This window comes from Mobula birostris, chromosome 16 (genome assembly GCF_030028105.1).
Source record: "Mobula birostris isolate sMobBir1 chromosome 16, sMobBir1.hap1, whole genome shotgun sequence".
NCBI lineage: Eukaryota > Metazoa > Chordata > Chondrichthyes > Myliobatiformes > Myliobatidae > Mobula > Mobula birostris.
The window spans coordinates 43,411,377-43,432,156 of NC_092385.1; the positions used below are offsets into that span (position 1 = coordinate 43,411,377).

The 20,780-nt window shown below is 41.3% G+C and overlaps 1 protein-coding gene across 7 annotated transcripts in view; it reads right to left on the reverse strand.

The window, feature by feature from the left end:
- Positions 1-20,780, reverse strand: part of chl1b (cell adhesion molecule L1-like b) — a 986,835-nt gene that overhangs the window by 30,673 nt on the left and 935,382 nt on the right. For 5 of the 7 annotated variants that reach the window (XM_072280601.1, XM_072280605.1, XM_072280603.1 and 2 more), the window contains 2 exons: positions 15,479-15,640; positions 12,462-12,593 (listed from right to left, as the gene is read on the reverse strand). The exons of 1 other annotated variant lie outside the window; for it this stretch is intronic. In XM_072280601.1, the coding sequence (XP_072136702.1) occupies positions 12,462-12,593; positions 15,479-15,640 (294 nt within the window). The remainder of the gene's footprint in view (positions 1-12,461; positions 12,594-15,478; positions 15,641-20,780) is intronic. One more of the 7 variants, XM_072280606.1, reaches the window with a different exon arrangement.

A 20,780-nucleotide genomic window follows, 5' to 3' on the forward strand; every position in this document is an offset into this window, starting at 1 on the left:
CGGAGGCGAGGACAGGACAAGACATGACTCCCCGTGGGGCAATGGCAAGATGGCCAGACTTATCCCCATGGAGGTGAGGACCAAGCAAGACAAAACATGACCCCCGTGGAGCAACAGCAAGACGGCCTGACTTACCCCACGGAGACGGGGACAAGACAAGACAAGACGAACACGAATGAACACCAGACAGTACCTATCTAGCTCCGGTGATGGAACTAGACCGAAGTGCAGGTGGGGGCTGCAGACGAGGGCTAGCGGCGAGAGGGGCAGAGAAGGGATTCAGACAAGGGGGTAGGACAGGAAACACAGACTGACAGGGCCAGGACTTGACTTGGTGCTTGAATGCCGCCAGGACCAGGACTTGACTTGGTGCTTGAATGCCGCCAGGGCCAGGACTTGACTTGGTGCTAGAATGCCGCCAGGGCCAGGACTTGACTTGATGCTTGAATGCCGCCCGGGCCAGGACTTGACTTGGTGCTAGAATGCCGCCAGGGCCAGGGCCAGGACTTGACTTGGTGCTAGAATGCCGCCGGAGCCAGGACTTGACTTGGAGCCTCCGGGTAGTGGCGAGCTCTCGACTCGGCCCGGGAACAGAAGACAGCAGTTCTTGATTCCCTCCGGTGGGTTAACTGACGGACCCACCTTGATGAGGAAACTTTGCAGGCTCACTTCGGCGAGGTAACTGGACTGGGTTGCTCCGGTGAGGAAGGGCACAATTACAGCACTCGCTTCGGCAGAGACTAGGCTTGCTCCGGCCAGATGATATTGGCACACCGTGACTTTGCAGGCGCTCCCGCACCGAACAGCTGAAAGCCGGAGACTATAAACTACTGGTTCAGCCGAGTGTTAATTGCCTCTAATCACCAAAGTCGAGGGACACGGGAAAACAGGGAACCAACGGTCCGGATCGTAACATAAACAAGCTAAATTTAAATGGACCCCGATCCGGACCATGACAAAGACAGACACAGGCGTCCTCATGCAGGATTCACTGAAGGTTAACCTTTAGATTGAGTCGCTGGTAAGGAAGGGAAATGGAATGTTAGCATTCTTTTTGTGAGGACTAGAATACAAAAGCAAGGATGTACTGCTGATGCTTTATAAGGCATTGGTCAGACCTCACTTGGAATATTGTGTACAGTTTTGGGTCCTTTTCTAAGAAAGAATGAGATGACATTGAAGAGAGTCCAGAGAAGGTTCACAAGAATCATCTTAGGAATGAAAGGGTTAACACATGAGCAGCGTTTGATGGCTCTGGGCCTGTACTCACTGAAGTTTAGAAGAATGAGGGATAACTCATTGAAACATATCGGATATTGAAAGATCTGGATAGAGTGGATTTAGAGAGGATGTTTCCAATAGTGGGGGAATCTAGAACCAAAGAGCACAACCTCAGAAATGAGAGACGTCCATTTAGAGTAGAGATGTGGAAATTTTTTTTTAACCGGAGCATGGTGAATCTATGGAACTTTTTTGCCACAGATGACTGTGTAGGGGAGCACTTTGGTTCCAGTGATCATAACGCCATTAGTTTCAATTTGATCATGGACAAGGATAGATCTGGTCCTAGGGTTGAGGTTCTGAACTGGAAGAAGGCCAAATTTGAAGAAATGAGAAAGGATCTAAAAAGCGTGGATTGGGACAGGTTGTTCTCTGGCAAAGATGTGATTGGTAGGTGGGAAGCCTTCAAAGGGGAAATTTTAAGAGTGCAGAGTTTGTATGTTCCTGTCAGGATTAAAGGCAAATTGAATAGGAATAAGGAACCTTGGTTCTCAAGGGATATTGCAACTCTGATAAAGAAGAAGAGGGAGTTCTATGAAATGTATAGGAAACAGGGGGTAAATCAGGTGCTTGAGGAGTATAAGAAGTGCAAGAAAATACTTAAGAAAGAAATCAGGAGGGCAAAAAAAAGACATGAGGTTGCCTTGGCAGTCAAAGTGAAGGATAATCCAAAGAGCTTTTACAGGTATATTAAGAGCAAAAGGATTGTAAGGGATAAAATTGGTCCTCTTGAAGATCAGAGTGGTTGGCTTTGTGCAGAACGAAAGGAAATGGGGGGATCTTAAATAGGTTTTTTGCGTCTGTATTTACTAGGGAAGCTGGCATGTAATCTATGGAATTGAGGGAATCAAGTAGTGAGACCATGGCAACTGTACAGATTGAAAAGGAGGAGGTGCTTGCTGTCTTGAGGAAAATTAAAGTGGATAAATCCCCGGGACCTGACAGGGTGTTCCCTCGGTCCCTGAAGGAGACTAGTGTTGAAATTGCGGGGGCCCTGGCAGAAATATTTAAAATGTCGCTGTCTACAGGTGAAGTGCCGGAGGTTTGGAGAGTGGCTCATGTTGTTCCGTTGTTTAAAAAAGGATCGAAAAGTAATCCGGGAAATTATAGGCCGCTGAGTTTAACATCAGTAGTAGGTAAGTTATTGGAGGGAGTACTAAGAGACAGAATCTACAAGCATTTGGATAGACAGGGGCTTATTAGGGAGAGTCAACATGGCTTTGTGCGTGGTAGGTCATGTTTGACCAATCTGTTGGAGTTTTTCGAGGAGGTTACCAGGGTCCGGGATATTTCTGATCGTGTCCAAGATATCCTGAAGTGGGAGGGTGAGGAGCCAGAGGTCGTGGTACATATAGGTACCAATGACATAGGTAGGAAAAGGGATGAGGTCCTGAAAGGAGAATATAGGGAGCTAGGAAGGGAGTTGAGAAAAAGGACCGCAAAGGTAGTAATCTCGGGATTACTGCCTGTGCCACGCGACAGTGAGAGTAGGAATGCGATGAGGTGGAGGATAAATGCGTGGCTGAGGGATTGGAGCAGGGGGCAGGGATTCAAGTTTTTGGATCATTGGGACCTCTTTTGGCGCAGGCGTGACCTGTACAAAAAGGACGGGTTGCACTTGAATCCTAGGGGGACCAATATCCTGGCAGGGAGATTAGCGGGGGCTACTGAGGTGACTTTAAACTAGAATGGTTGGGGGGTGGGAATCAAATTAAAGAGGCTAGGCGTGAGGAGGTTAGTTCACTACAGGGGGATGGGAACCAGTGCAGAGAGGCAGAGGGGTGTAAAGTGAGGGTAGAAACAAAAAGTACTATGGAGAAAAGTAAAAGTGGCAGGCTGACAAATCCAGGGCAAGCATTAAAAAGGGCCACTTTTCAACATAATTGTATAAGGGCTAAGAGAGTTGTAAAAGAGCACCTGAAGGCTTTGTGTGTCAATGCAAGGAGCATTCGTAATAAGGTGGATGAATTGAAAGTGCAGATTGTTATTAATGATTATGATATAGTTGGGATCACAGAGACATGGCTCCAGGGTGACCAGGGATGGGAGCTCAACGTTCAGGGATATTCAATATTCAGGAGGGATAGACATGAAGGAAGGGGAGGTGGGGTGGCGTTGCTGGTTAAAGAAGAAATTAACACAATAGAAAGGAAGGACATAAGCCGGGAAGATGTGGAATCGATATGGGTAGAGCTGCGTAACACTAAGGGGCAGAAGACGCTGGTGGGAGTTGTGTAGAGACCACCTAACAGTAGTAGTGAGGTCGGAGATGGTATTAAACAGGAAATTAGAAATGTGTGCAATAAAGGAACAGCAGTTATAATGGGTGACTTCAATCTACATGTAGATTGGGTGAACCAAATTGGTAAAGGTGCTGAGGAAGAGGATTTCTTGGAATGTGTGCGGGATGGTTTTTTGAACCAACATGTCGAGGAACTGACTAGAGAGCAGGCTATTCTGGACTGGGTTTTGAGCAATGAGGAAGGGTTAATTAGCAATCTTGTCGTGAGAGGCCCCTTGGGTAAGAGTGACCATAATATGGTGGAATTCTTCATTAAGATGGAGAGTGACATAGTTAATTCAGAAACAAAGGTTCTGAACTTAAAGAGGGGTAACTTTGAAGGTATGAGACGTGAATTAGCTAAGATAGACTGGCAAATGACACTTAAAGGATTGACGGTGGATATGCAATGGCAAGCATTTAAAGGTTGCATGGATGAACTGCAACAAATGTTCATCCCAGTTTGGCAAAAGAATAAATCAAGGAAGGTAGTGCACCCGTGGCTGACAAGAGAAATTAGGGATAGTATCAATTCCAAAGAAGCAGCATACAAATTAGCCAGAGAAAGTGGCTCACCTGAGGACTGGGAGAAATTCAGAGTTCAGCAGAGGAGGACAAAGGGCTTAATTAGGAAGGGGAAAAAAGATTATGAGAGAAAACTGGCAGGCAACATAAAAACGGACTGTAAAAGCTTTTATAGATATGTAAAAAGGAAAAGACTGGTAAAGACAAATGTAGGTCCCCTGCAGACAGAAACAGGTGAATTGATTATGGGGAGCAAGGACATGGCAGACCAATTGAATAATTACTTTGGTTCTGTCTTTACTAAGGAGGACATAAATAATCTTCCAGAAATAGTAGGGGACAGAGGGTCCAGTGAGATGGAGGAACTGAGCGAAATACATGTTAGTAGGGAAGTGGTGTTAGGTAAATTGAAGGGATTGAAGGCAGATAAATCCCCAGGGCCAGATGGTCTGCATCGCAGGGTGCTTAAGGAAGTAGCCCAAGAAATAGTGGATGCATTAGTGATAAATTTTCAAAACTCGTTAGATTCTGGACTAGCTCCTGAGGATTGGAGGGTGGCTAATGTAACTCCACTTTTTAAAAAAGGAGGGAGAGAGAAACCGGGGAATTATAGACCGGTTAGCCTAACGTCGGTGGTGGGGAAACTGCTGGAGTCAGTTATCAAGTATGTGATAACAGCACATTTGGAAAGCGGTGAAATGATCGGACAAAGTCAGCATGGATTTGTGAAAGGAAAATCATGTCTGACGAATCTCATAGAATTTTTTGAGGATGTAACTAGTAGAGTGGATAGGGGAGAACCAGTGGATGTGGTATATTTGGATTTTCAGAAGGCTTTTGACAAAGTCCCACACAGGAGATTAGTGTGCAAACTTAAAGCACACGGTATTGGGGGTAAGGTATTGGTGTGGGTGGAGAGTTGGTTAGCAGACAGGAAGCAAAGTGTGGGAATAAACGGGACCTTTTCGGAATGGCAGGCGGTGACTAGTGGGGTACCGCAAGGCTCAGTGCTGGGACCCCAGTTGTTTACAATATATATTAATGACTTGGATGAGGGAATTAAATGCAGCATCTCCAAGTTTGCAGATGACACGAAGCTGGGTGGCAGTGTTAGCTGTGAGGAGGATGCTAAGAGGATGCAGGGTGACTTGGATAGGTTGGGTGAGTGGGCAAATTCATGGCAGATGCAATTTAATGTGGATAAATGTGAAGTTATCCACTTTGGTGGCAAAAATAGGAAAACAGATTATTATCTGAATGGTGGCCGATTAGGAAAAGGGGAGGTGCAATGAGACCTGGGTGTCATTATACACCAGTCATTGAAAGTGGGCATGCAGGTACAGCAGGCGGTGAAAAAGGCGAATGGTATGCTGGCATTTATAGCGAGAGGACTTGAGTACAGGAGCAGGGAGGTACTACTGCAGTTATACAAGGCCTTGGTGAGACCACACCTGGAGTATTGTGTGCAGTTTTGGCCCCCTAATCTGAGGAAAGACATCCTTGCCATAGAGGGAGTACAGAGAAGGTTCACCAGATTGATTCCTGGGATGGCAGGACTTTCATATGAAGAAAGACTGGATGAACTGGGCTTGTACTCGTTGGAATTTAGAAGATTGAGGGGGGATCTGACTGAAACGTATAAGATCCTAAAGGGATTGGACAGGCTAGATGCAGGAAGATTGTTCCCGATGTTGGGGAAGTCCAGAACAAGGGGTCACAGTTTGAGGATAGAGGGGAAGCCTTTTAGGACCGAGATTAGGAAAAACTTCTTCACGCAGAGAGTGGTGAATCTGTGGAATTCTCTGCCACAGGAAACAGTTGAGGCCAGTTCATTGGCTATATTTAAGAGGGAGTTAGATATGGCCCTTGTGGCTACGGGGGTCAGGGGGTATGGAGGGAAGGCTGGGGCGGTGTTCTGAGTTGGATGATCAGCCATGATCATAATAAATGGCGGTGCAGGCTCGAAGGGCCGAATGGCCTACTCCTGTACCTATTTTCTATGTTTCTATGAAAGTGGATGAAGGGAAGGCAGTGGATATTCTCTACATGGACTTCAGTAAGGCCTTTGACAAGGTCCCGCATGGGAGGTTAGTTAGGAAAATTCAGTCGCTGGGTATACACGGAGAGGTGGTAAATTGGATTGGACATTGGCTTGATGGAAGAAGCCAGAGAGTGGTGGTAGAGAATTGCTTCTCTGAGTGGAGGCCTGTGACTAGTGGTGTGCCACAGGGATCAGTGGTGGGTCCATTGTTATTTGTCATCTATATCAATGATCTGGATGATAATGTGGTAAATTGGATCAGCAAGTTTGCTGATGATACAAAGATTAGAGGTGTAGTAGACAGTGAGGAAGGTTTTCAGAGCCTGCAGAGGGACTTGGACCAGCTGGAAAAATGGGCTGAAAAATGGCAGATGGAGCTTAATACTGACAAGTGTGAGGTATTGCACATTGGAAGGACAAACCGAGGTAGAACATACAGGGTTAATGGTAAGGCACTGAGGAGTGCAGTGGAACAGAGGGATCTGGGAATACAGATACAAAATTCCCTAAAAGTGTCGTCACAGGTAGATAGGGTCGTAAAGAGAGCTTTTGGTACATTGGCCTTTATTAATTGAAGTATTGAGTATAAGAGCTGGAATGTTATGATGAGGTTGTATAAGGCATTGGTGAGGCCGAATCTGGAGTATTGTGTTCAGTTTTGGTCACCAAATTACAGGAAGGATATAAATAAGGTTGAAAGAGTGCAGAGAAGGTTTACAAGGATGTTGCCGGGACTTGAAAAACTCAGTTACAGAGAAAGGTTGAACAGGTTAGGACTTTATTCCCTGGAGCGTAGAAGAATGAGGGGAGATTTGATAGAGGTATATAAAATTATGATGGGTATAGATAGAGTGAATGCAAGCAGGCTTTTTCCACTGAGGCAAGGGGAGAAAAAAACCAGAGGACGTGGGTTAAGGGTGAGAGGGGAAAAGTTTAAAGGGAACATTGGAGGGGGCTTCTCCACACAGAGAGTGGTGGGAGTATGGAATGAGCTGCCAGACGAGGTGGTAAATGCGGGTTCTTTTTTAACATTTAAGAATAAATTGGACAGATACATGGATGGGGGGTGTATGGAGGGATATGGTCCGTGTGCAGGTCAGTGGGACTAGGCAGAAAATGGTTCGGCACAGCCAAGAAGGGCCAAAGGGCCTGTTTCTGTGCTGTAGTTTCTATGGTTCTATGGTTCTATGGACTGTGCAGGCCAAGTCATTGGATATATTTAAGGAGGAGGTTGATCAGTTGATCATTATTCAGGGTGTCAAAGGTTAAGGTGAGAAACGTGTGAGACTGGATGTTAATTACTTGGATTTTCAGAAGGCTTTTGATAGCGGGTCACACATAAACAAGACGGGAGCCCATGGTGTAACAGAAAAGGTACTAGCCTGGATAGAGGATTGGCTGACTTGCGGATGGCAAAGAGCATGAATAAAGGAATAAACTTGCACTCAACTTCAGTAAGACTAAAGAACTGATTGTGGACTTCAGAAAGGGTATGATGAGGTAACAGACACCAGTCCTCGCAGAGGGATCAGAAGTGATGTCGGTGAGCAACTTCAGGTTCCTGGGTGTCAATATCTCTGAGAAATTAACATGGATCCAGTATATTGATGCAGCTACAAAGCAGGTAAGTGAGCAGCTATATTTCTTTAGGAGTTTGAGGAGATTCGGTATGTCACCAAAAATACTCACAAATTTCCACAGATGTACTGTTGAGAGCACTCTAACTGTCTTCATCAGCTTCTAATACGGGGTGGGGGGGGGGTGTCTACTGCACAGGACCGAAGTAAGTTGCACGGAGTTGTAAAATTAGTCAGCTCCAGCATGCGCACTAGCCTCCATAGCATCCAGGACATCCTTAAGGACTGGTGCCACAAAGAGGGGGTCATTAAGGACCCCCACCACCCAGGACATGCCCGCTTCTCATTGCTACCATCAGGAAGGAGGTGCAGAAGCCTGGAGGCACACACTCAATAATTCAGGAACAGCTTCTTCCTCTCTGCCATTCAATAATTTTCAGAAGGCCTTTGATAGAGGGCATTGAACCATGAATACTACCTCACTACTGGTGTTTTATTTCTATTTTTGCACTACTTACTTAATTTATCTATTTAATATAGAGTTACTGTAATTCAGTTTTATTTATTATTATGTACTGAATTGTACTGCTGCCACAAAGTTAACAAATTTCACGACATATGCTGGGGATGTTAAACCTGATTCTGATTCTAAAGAGGGATTTTCATGTTTGGTTGCTGGTGACTAGAATACCTGGCGTTCCACAGTGGTTGGAGTTGGATCTGCTACTTTCACATTACACTGTATGTTAATGTTCTGCATGATGGAACTGATGGCTTTCTGGTCAAACTCCATGCAGCTTACTTCAGTCCTGTGCAGTAGCGCCCCCCACCCCCACCCCCCGACCCTGTATCAGACAGTGAGTGCTCTCAACAGTACATCAGTAGAAATTTGCAAGTATTTTTGGTGACATACCAAACCTCCTCAAGCTCCTAAAGAAATATACCTGCAGATGACGCAAAGATAGGAGGAGGGGCTGCGATTATTCAGGGCAGAGGAATGCAGCATAGGGAAGTGTATGATCATCCTCATTGGCGTAGATTCTTTTCAGAAATTGGAGGTGCAAAGGGACTCAGGAATTCCTGGTGCAGGATTCCCTCAAGGTTAACTTGCAAGTTAAGTCGGCAGTAAGGAGTGCAAATGCAATGTTTGCATTTATTTTGAGAGCACTGGAATATAAAATCAAGGACAAAATGATGAGGCTTAATAGGGCATTGTTTAAACCACATCTGAAGTACTGAGAACAAAAGGAATTCTGCAGATGCTGGAAATTCAAGCAACACTCATAAAAGTTGCTGGTGAACGCAGCAGGGCAGGCAGCATCTCTAGGAAGAGGTGCAGTCGACGTTTCAGGCCGAGACCCTTCGTCAGGACTTGCAGTCGACGTTTCAGGCCGAGACCCTTCGTCAGAACCCTTCATCCACCATTTTATCATGGCTGATCCCAGATCCCATTCAACCCCATACACATGCCCACTCACCATATCCCTTGATGCCCTGATCAATCAGGAATCTATCAACTTCTGCTTTAAATATGCCTACGGACTTGGCCTCCACTGCAGTCTGTGGCAGAGCATTCCACAGATTCACCACTCTTCGGCTAAGTAAAATCCTCTTTACTTCTGTTCTAAAAGGTTACCCTTCAATTTTGAGGCTGTGTCCTCTAATTCTAGATACTCCCACCAGAGGAAACATCCTCTCCACATCCACCTTATCTATGCCTTTTAACATTCGGTAGGTTTCAATGAGATCCCCACGCAGTCTTCTAATTTCCAGTGAGTACAGGCTCAAAGCTGCCAGACACTCCTCATATGTTAACCCCTTCATTCCCAGAATCATCCTCATGAACCTCCTCTGGACTCACTCCAATGACAATACATCCTTTCTGAGATAAGGGGCCCAAAAGTGTTGACAATACTCCAAATGTGACCTGATCAGTGTCTTATAAAGCTTCAGCATTATCTCCATGTTCTTGTATTCTGTTCCCCTTGAAATAAATGCTAACATTGCATTTCTCTTCTTTACCACAGACTCAGCCTGTAAATTAACCTTCTGAGAGTCTTGCATGAGGAATCCCAATTCCTTTTGCATTTCTGATGTTTGAATTTTCTCCCCATTTAGATAATAGTCTGCACTATTGTTCTTTTTACCAAAATACATTATCATACATTTCCCAACACTGTATTCCGTCTTCCCTTTTTTCCCCATTCTTCCAATTTATCTAATCCTATTGCAATCACATTGCTTCCTCAGCACTACCTACCCCTCCACCTACCTTTGCATCATCTGCAGACTTTGTCACAAAGCCATCAATTCCACTATCCAAATCATTGACAAACAATATGAAAAGTAGCGGTCCCAATACTGACCACTGAGGAACACCACTAGTCACCGGCGGACAACCAGAAAGGGTCCCTTTTATTCTCATTCGCTGCCTCCTGCCTGTCAGCCATTCCTCAATCCACGCCAGTATATTTTCTGTAACACCACAGGATTTTCTCTTGTTAAGCTGCCTCATGTGTGGCACCTTATCAAATGCTTCCTGAACATCCAAATAAATGAGATCCACTGCTTCTCCTGTGTCCAGCTTGCATGTTACTTCCTTAAAAAATTCTAACAGATTTGTCAGGCAAGACTTCCCCTTTTCAGAAACCATGCTGACTTTGTCTTATTTTATCATTAGTCACCAGGTACCCCAAAACCTTGTCCTTAATAACGGACTCCAACACTTTCCAAACCATTGAGGTTAGGCTAACTGGCTATAATGTTCTCTCTTCTGTCTTCCTTCCTTCTTAAAGAATGGAATGATATTTGCAATTTTCTGATCCTCCGGGACCATGCCAGAATCAAGTGATTCTCGAAAGATCATGACCAATGCATCCATTATCTCTTCAGCAACTTCTTTCAGGACTCCCCGATGTAGACCATCTGGTCCAGGTGACTTATCCACCTTAAGACCTTTCAGTTTGCTTAGCATTTGAGTAGATCCAGAAGATTTATAAGAATGATCCCAGGGATGAAAGAGTTAATGTAGGAAGGTGTTTTATGACCTCGGGTCTGTACCTGCTGAAGACTTAGAAGGCTGAGGGGCAATCTCATTGAAACCTATTGAATACTGAAAGGCCTCGATAGACTGGAGCTGGAGAGGATGTTTCTTATAGTAGGTGAGTCTAAGATCAGAAGGGACAGCCTCAGGATAGAGAAATATTAGATTAGATTAGATCCAACTTTATTGTCATTGTGCTGAGTACAGATACAAAGCCAATGAAATGCATTTAGCATCTGACCAGACAAGCAAAGAATGGTGTTATTTACAAAATAACTGCGAATAAAAAAGTGCTACAGCACACAAATATAAAAGTACTGAGACAGTACAATACGGATGCAATATTGAATATCCCTTTAGAACAGAGATATGAGGAATGTCTCTAGCCAGAGGGAGGTGAATCTGTGAAATTTATTGCTACAGATGTCTGTGGAGGCCAAGTCATTTGGTATATTTAAAGCAGAGGTGGATAGGTTCTTGACTGGTCAGGGTGTCAAAGGTAACAGGAAGAAGGCAGCAGAATGGTGCAGAGAGGAAAAAAAATCAATCAGACTTGATGGGCCAAATAGCTAATGTTGTTCCAACGTCTAATGGCCTTATGCTCTTAAAATCAGAATAAATCCATGAAATTGAAACATGAACAAAGAACTATGAAACCAGCATCTTATTTCTGTTATCTATGTGCTAATTGACATCATTAATATCACCATTGTTTCTATTAATTTGATCATTTTTTCCAATCGATTACTCAGGTCAAAGACTTGAGTTATTACTATACTGACTAAACAAAAATGTAGGTTAAAAGGAACATCACCATACTGCTTCAATTTGAAATGAACTTTGCCTGTATTCAAGTTAGTTATAAATTCAAGTAACATTTTGTCTCCCTTAGAAAATCACTTTTTTATTGCATTTTAATAAGCAATTAACAAAGTGTATGAATAATTGATGGCCTTACGTTTTTGTAATGAATTTAGAGATATTTTAGAAAATTCACAACATCACATACTGGACAGTATCTGTAAGTAGGCCATTACAGGGAACCATTAATGTGATGGTTTTCATTCTAAATGTTTACAAAGACACCTTCAACAATAGACTTCTATATAAATGCCTGCTGATGTTGAAGGGAAATAGCATGCTCAAGGTCTTTCAGAAGTTGATCTCCAATGATTTTACATAACAGTATCTTGGTTAAGGATAATCTCTTGGTTAAAGGAGATTAGAGGATGAGGTTAATGGTATCATTTTCTCAATTTATTTGTCAAAATAGATTTGGAAATAAAATGGTGATTTTGGAAGCAAGGCCTGTGATGGTGGTGAAAGAGGAGTATCTCTAATCTGCCTGCTGAGGAACTTGGGAGCCTCCATTCTGAAGTTGGACACAGTAATTTATTTTAAGAAAGATGCTGCAGAGTTGTTGCACATATTCTAATTTCATTATCTATGCAAAAGTGATACAATGAAACAGCCATTAATTGATTGTAATTAGATGATATTTAATTGTGGACTATTGAAGGGTTAAATCAAATTTTAAAAGGTACTATTTTCATGCCTAACTATCCAGACCAATGTTTAAACCTGTTCTGATGACCTTTTCTTTCCTCTTGGGCCTTACGTTGCCTCAGTTAGAACCAGCATACCTCCTTTATATTTGTAGTCAGTGTTTTTTTGTACAGTCATGCATGCAGAATAATAAAATTTAGTGCATACCTGAATATTTTCCTCCTTTGTTTCTCTTTATGAAGCAAACAATTAGTAAAATCAAGGTAAGGAGAGCCACAGCACACATTAGGCCAATAAACCATCCTTGTGTAGAAATTCCTCTGTGTATTCCTGCATAAGCTGTGGTGGGCCATATAATTAATCATTAAGAAAAGAAGCATTTAGTAGAATTAAATGATCATTTTAACCATCAGAAAAAAAAGATAAAATGCAAGACAAATTGTTACAACTTTATGCAATTGTTATGTCATCTATCATTTTTACCCATCAGCCTAATCTAAGTGTCAGGAATTGTTACATTTTGGAGATTTAAACTTTCATAATAGAAAATGATTATTTATTTTATATATCCATGCAAAATATGTCTAACCTGACAATGAATTACAAGAATAAAATTTCACATGCTTCAGTGGGAAGTTATACCCTTGAAATATGTTTTATTGGAACAAACACAATCATTGATGCCATTTGGCACAATGCCCACATTAAAGAGTAAATGAGAAAAAATGCAGGCAAACTCAACTTCGAATTTACTTAAAGAAGAACATAACACATCTACATTCCAAATATAACCTGACTACCGAGAATGATTCTTATTTTAATCTTGGCCATTGATAACATTACTGCAATGACGTTTAGGCAGTGGACAACCAGCCTTTGGTTCCCTTCTAACTCTATTCTAGATGTCCATGAAGCCAAATATGACCTGAGAAAAGCAAGCTGTCACAGTTACATCCTGAAAATACAATTATGCGTAACATTGTGTGTAATAACCATTTCTTCCCTATTGGATAAGAATTTAAGCAAACTGTTCTTGACATCTGCTTTACAAATACATAAAATTATTCAGGGAATTGAGAATAGGTTTGAAATTCAAAAGGAATCCTGAATTACACTGTGTGCTTGGATATTCATTAGGTTGATTCATTCACTGCTATCTCATCATGTATGAATTTGGCTTGAAATACCAGTCATGAATGAATTATAAAGCATGGCAGTAAGAACCAGTCAGGGGAGGGGAAGGCTCAGCAGTTCATGCACAACAATGCTCATAAGTTAACAAAAAGCAAGTTAATCTAACAGAAGAGCAGCAAAGCATAAAGAAAGGCAAAGAACTAAACATAATGTGCAGCTGGACCTTTGTCCCAATATAATTCATGCAAATATGTGCTTTCCTGTACCTTGTGCTGACATGGTTATTTTTGTAATCTTAAACATAAATATTTGTTTCCATAGCAACAACAATACTTTTAAATACAAGTTTAGATTTCCCTCAGTGGCGGAGCAAAACTTAGCCAATTGTATTGGGCTGAAAGGGGTTTGAGAGGAGACAATATTGGAGGGATACAACAGGAATTCTGCAGATGCTGGAAATTCAAGCAACACACATAAAAGTTGCTGGTGAACGCAGCAGGCCAGGCAGCATCTCTAGGAAGAGGTGCAGTCGACGTTTCAGGCCGAGACCCTTCGTCAGGACTAACTGAAGGAAGAGTGAGTAAGGGATTTGAAAGTTGGAGAGGGAGGGGGAGATCCAAAATGATAGGAGAAGACAGGAGGGGGAGGGATGGAGCCAAGAGCTGGACAGGTGATAGGCAAAAGGGATATGAGAGGATCATGGGACAGGAGGTCTGGGAAGAAAGACAAGGGGGTGGGGTGGACCCAGAGGATGGGCAAGGGGTATATTCAGAGGGACAGAGGGAGAAAAAGGAGAGTGAGAGAAAGAATGTGTGTATAAAAATAAATAACAGATGGGGTACGAGGGGGAGGTGGGGCATTAGCGGAAGTTAGAGAAGTCGATGTGCATGCCATCAGGTTGGAGGCTACCCAGACGGAATATAAGGTGTTGTTCCTCCAACCTGAGTGTGGCTTCATCTTTACAGTAGAGGAGGCCGTGGATAGACATGTCAGAATGGGAATGGGATGTGGAATTAAAATGTGTGGCCACTGGGAGATCCTGCTTTCTCTGGCGGACAGAGCGTAGATGTTCAGCAAGGCGGTCTCCCAGTCTGCGTCGGGTCTCGCCAATATATAAAAGGCCACATCGGGAGCACCGGACGCAGTATATCACCCCAGCCGACTCACAGGTGAAGTGTTGCCTCACCTGGAAGGACTGTTTGGGGCCCTGAATGGTGGTAAGGGAGAAGCCACACTCAGGTTGGAGGAACAACACCTTATATTCCGTCTGGGTAGCCTCCAACCTGATGGCATGAACATCGACTTCTCTAACTTCCGCTAATGCCCCACCTCCCCCTCGTACCCCATCTGTTACTTATTTTTATACACACATTCTTTCTCTCACTCTCCTTTTTCTCCCTCTGTCCCTCTGAATATACCCCTTGCCCATCCTCTGGGTCCCCCCCACTTGTCTTTCTTCCTGGACCTGCTGTCCCATGATCCTCTCGTATCCCTTTTGTCTATCACCTGTCCAGCTCTTGGCTCCATCCCTCCCCCTCCTGTCTTCTCCTATCATTTTGGATCTCCCCCTCCCCCTCCAACTTTCAAATCCCTTACTCACTCTTCCTTCAGTTAGTCCTGACAAAGGGTCTCGGCCTGAAACGTCGACTGCACCTCTTCCTAGAGATGCTGCCTGGCCTACTGCATTCACCAGCAACTTTTATGAATATTGGAGGGATAATGGTTTGCTGCTGGTAATGATCTGCTGGATACCGTACAAAAAAAATGTTGCTTTTTCAAGATGGCATAATTGGCAACTGGTCGTGTTTATTGACTGAAGATCAGGCCAGGAAATGTGTACATTTGCCGGCCAAATCTGGAATGCAAAATCGGGTTTTATAGGTCATCCAAACAAAGAAAATGTGAGGGATGATGATGGAGAAGTTATTGTGAGTGAGTCTTACACTTCAGTCATTTTGGCCGAAGGCCTCCAACTCCCAACACCACTGTTTCCAATCCCACAATGAGCTCCGCCACTGTTGCTTCATTCTGTTTTGTTTTCGCATCTGAAAAGATAGCTGACTAGATTTTAAATGGGACCAGTGCCTCACCTTTTCCCCTGGTTTCTATAACATCTTCAAAAATGCTAGTGTTATCAAACCAGTTCTTAGCCATAAGTCGGATTGTATATTCAGTTCCAGGTTCTAGCCCTCCTAAGATGTGGAAATTTTGTGAAACATTTACTGCGTCTGAAATCTTCCATTTACCTTTACCTATGGAAATTGCATTAAGAAAATTAACTCCAACACAATGGTCAGGATTTTAAACCCAAAACAACTCAAGAATAGGCAAGTTAAAATATAAAATTTAATTCCACACTTAACACTGCATTCTAATACTTTTTAAAATGCCATCATGGGCATATGTTATTGGTAACTATAACAATACATATTAAAAAGGAAAAATACATTCTTTTAGTTATCATAAAACATAGCCTGTAGCTGCTGCTAATTTGAGAGCAAGTTATAAAGAAGTTAACTGTGTTGATCTGCTTCATTAATCATAGTTAGCAGGGCTAGTAGGAAAGCTACATTAATAGGTCCAGAGGGATCGCTCTACAATTTCTGCAGAATTAGAAATGGAGAACAGCTTACGGTTATTCATGTATGCAACATAAAATTCAGAAGCTGCATGTCCCATTCCTGGAATCCAGCTGATGTTTGCATATGTTGCACTTACAGAAGAACTGATGTTCAGCAAGACAGGAACTATTGAATAAGTAACAAGACAAGCAATATTCCATTAATGCAGCATTGTTATTTGCAGATAGAGGAAAGTGAAGAGGAGAGTTAGATTACAACTTTGTCAATAGCATGCACACTTTAGGGTTTGTAATTAAAGATCAGATAAAGCAGTGCTGGGGAGCTGCTTGAAGCTGATTAGATTCCGGCCTGAAAATCAACAGTAAGTGCTTGTTTGTCATGGCATTTAAATTAATTTTAAACCCTGACATACTGCAGGATGAAACAAAGCAATAACTATGAATCAAAAACAATAAACATTTAATTTTTACAGATTAGTTTCTATTGCTGCCTGACAGATTAATCTTTGAGAAGAATGACAATGCAGGCTGAACTAGAGCTAATTGATACAAGATCAAATTCAAATATTTTCATTTGAAATTTAGAAGCTCCAGAACATCCAACACCACAATATTCCATTCTGCAGTAAAGTGTCAGCATACAGCAAGCTCCATAAAAAGAAAACATGTCACTTTGATCTTATTAGTTGATCAATTGAAAAGGTTTTGCTAAGCCCAAGGGTACAGATTCAAACAAATTGTTATAACCGATGAGATAGTAACTGAATAAAAGGCAGACTCTGCATCGCCAAAATCATAGAATAATACAATGTTTTATATGCCACTATTACAACCATATTACCAGAACAATGTTTGATATTACCAAACTTGTCACTGAGGGCTTTGCAGAACTGCCACTGAAGGCTGCACAAAGAATTTTATTGAGTACAAGGAAGTGATTGCTGATAGAAGTGCAATTTAAGCAGTAGTTTAATCCAGGCCATGTTTCTTCAATAACATAAAAAGAAACGTTGTTTTCTGGTATCTCAGCCTTCAATATAATTCAATGTTATGTTAAGATAATGCTGTTAAACATAAACTGAATGTCCATTAATGTTTCAACAGTATACCCTTCATGTACATATATTTAAAGAAGTAAGCTATCATATTTTTATGAATATTTTATCTTTCTAAGGTGTGAAAAACCCTACATTTTAGAAGTGTGAATGAGTCACATTGCATTTACGCACATGTAAATGATCTGCTAGGAATTGGTTGTCTAGAGTTACATTTTAAGTTATGAATAACTTTGGCCCGTGGTTTAGGCCATATCCATTTATATATCATTAGATAGAGCATTTTGTAAGTCCTAGTTTGAAAGGGATCTAGTTCTTGCAAGTAGCTTCGTTATTATGGTCTCTATAGTAAATTACATCTGTGGAAAAAAGATTGACACAGCAGGAACAAATTACAGATCTCTGTATGAAACTTCTTTGGACACTGAAAACAAAATCACAGTGCTTGAGATCATTTCCTGTGTTGTGGCACAAAATTTGGCGCTGCTGAAATGCAAGCTATTATGCAACTTAATATGAAATACCTTCAGAAGACGGAGAACCATTGGCAATTGGGATGGTGGGGAGAGTGGTAATGGAAAAGAATGTAGAGAGATCAATGACACCACTTGAATAACATACATGTCACTATTCATTTTACCATGTATCTATTTTCAAATGCATTTAAGCATTAAGAACAAAATAATTAATAGTTTATCCTAGGGGTTTCCAGTGTCCAAATATATAAATAGTGAATATTGATAAGTTTTCAAGCTTCTATGTTGTGACTTGTGTCAATTATGACCTCTACAGCATTTTGTTTTACAGATCACTACCACTAATCAGTAAACAACTATTTAATACCAGTTCTGTGAACCTATCCTATTTAGAAACTGTAATCTTAAGGTAAAATATGACATATAAATACATTATTTGTGAACTTTCTTGACAAGAACATCAGGTTCCAATTACTGTGGCTAACAAAATGAGCAGTTACAAATCACTTTGATTTTCAAGTAAATTGGAAGATTTCATAGCCAACAAAAACTACTTGAAAAATCTTTTGCTGCGCTTATCTCTTTCCTTAGTTGCCACGTCACACCAACTGTAATTCTTGTATTCATTATCTCAGTTCAATCATCATAAAACTATAAGGTAGCTTACATTCAGTTTGTTCGTTTTCTCTGATCATTCCACACTTCTGCAAGTGACTGCTAATTCACTGCTAATGTAACCCAATGCCATTGTCACACTAACTCCTCTGTATTTACTAGGTCTATCCTCACAACTAGATTTGAACAAGGGAATAATATTTGAAATTTTCCTATTTACAGGCACCACTCCTGAATTTGTAGATGTTTCGAAGATTATGGCTTAGGCCCCAGTAATTTCCCTCCTCAGCTTCCAGAATGGATGACACACTCAGAACTAAGGGTTTTTATCTATTTTGTGCATCAAACTTTTCCGGACCTTTTTTTAAATCAATTTTCAGCCCAACAAAAATTTCATTATCATCTTCCTTTGTTAAATTAAGTTCCACAAGGTTGCCCAACTACACCAGTTCATGGCCAATTTTGTGATTCTCCATATACATACCGTATAAGTGCTGGAAAAATTTTGGAGAGAAGAACAGGCATACTTTTGGCTGTGCTTTGCACCAGAAGATTCAACTAAGCACAGTCTCTTCACCTTTTCCCAAACCATCAAGGTCATACTTAATTTTGCACTGAATGAGATTCAAGCAATACTTTAAAAAATCTACATGGGGGTAAACCCAGGAACAGTGTGGATGCTAGTTTTGATAAAGACTAAGTGTTGCCATCAATGTACAAGTTACCTTTTCAAACAGCTTTCAGAGAAGGTCAAGATTTTTAATCATGTTAAGGGAAGCAGAAATTACTGCAATACATGGCTTTGTTGTGAACAATTTTAATTGGACTCTCACACATCATTAACATTGCACATTATTTGAGCCATACATTTCTTTTTTGTGTTAAAGTGACATTAATGTTTTACAGTGATGATATGACAAGCCAGCAATATCCTTATATCTTTTAACATTGAGTGAAAAAAATTGTCATTTTCTTTCATTTGTTGATTATTTATTGCTGCCTGAAGCAAATCATTTCTAATTCCATCAAAGGTTAGTAATTGGTGATTAAGCTTTTTAAACTGCACTTGTACTCCATCACCTGCCTTTTTGTGAATAGGAGGAAATTATCCTCTGAAAGATGGAAAAAAATGTTAAAAAAAACCTAATTATTAAAAATTTTCATATGAATAGGCGAATTGGAAAGGTCAGGTACAGGCCTAATCAAAGCGGTGGGATGCAGGCCTCAATGCATACCGAAGTGACTAAAACTGATGATGATATAAGTGCTGGGCTGAATCAGAAAGGTTGGGTACAGGCCAAATTGAGATGGCGGGGTCCAGGCCCCAAAATGTACTGAAGCAAATGGACCCAATGTCTGGATGACACTTTAAGCGCCTGGCTGAATTAGAAAGCTTGGGTACAGGCCAAATCGAGGCAGTGGAGCTCAAGCCCCAGAGTGGAAGTGACTAAACCCAATGTTTGAAAGAAAATTTAGGCATCAGGCCAGATTGAAAAGGATAGGGTGTCAGGACTGGAGGCAAGACATGGGCCAGTTCAACTCGCTACTCTGTGAAGTTTACTAGGATCTGCGCTGAACTAAGGATCAGTGAGCAGACGTTCTTTGTGGTATTCAATTCAGAACACTATTCACTTGCATTTATTCCTTGTATGACTGGTGTTTTTTTTCCTCTGCACAATATGTGTCTGGCAGTCTTTTTTAAAATAGGTTCTTTTGGGTTTCTTTGTTTTGTGGCTGCCTGTTAGGAGACGAATACATTGATAGTGTGTTTTGAACTTTGATAACTTCAGTATTGGTAAATGTTGCACAATACTGTTAAATTCTATAGAATTGAAGACAATCTCTGATTGTTGTTACAAACCAATATAAAAGGAATGCTTAATTCAAATACTTCAAAAAAAATTGGCCTTAAAAAACCTTTAACACAAAAAAACAATCTAAGAACACTGAATAGTTTCATCAAACCTTTTTGTTATTGGATGTTTCAGATAAAATGCAATTTATATTTAAGTCCTGAAGCTGGATATACGTATAGACCAAAGATGAAAGCTAACTGGAAAATAAACCAGTTTATTTTGAGCAAACTCCTTTAATTTAGATTTGTTTAAATTTTGATGTTAATTGCAGAATTGTAGAACTTGTAGGCCTGATATCTTATTTAACTGACATGGAAAAGAAAATGCAGTAAAATATAACAAAGCAAATTCTGAGGTAGAGTTAGTTCAGAATAATTTATTGCAATGATCATTAATCTGTGAGGAAAATGAACAACCAGAGTTCAGCCTCAATAAAACCCAGCTGGATTTACTTTGCTCCGACAATGTTATCTCAAATATAAATTGTACAAACATTTGCAGAACACTTAAGAAAGAATTTAAGATATTAACGCATGTCAACAAGATAATGTTATGACAGGCATGGGGCATTTCAACATGCAGGTAGATTGGGAAAATCAGGTTGGTGCAGATTTTGGATCCCGAGAGACCGAATTTGTAGAATCCCTATGAGATGAGTTTTTATAGGAGCTTGTAGTTCAGCACACCGAGGGACCAATTATTCTGGATTGGGTTTAAAAACGCAAACAACAGGAATTCTGCAGATGCTGGAAATTCAAGCAACACACATCAAAGTTGCTGGTGAACGCAGCAGGCCAGGCAGCATCTCT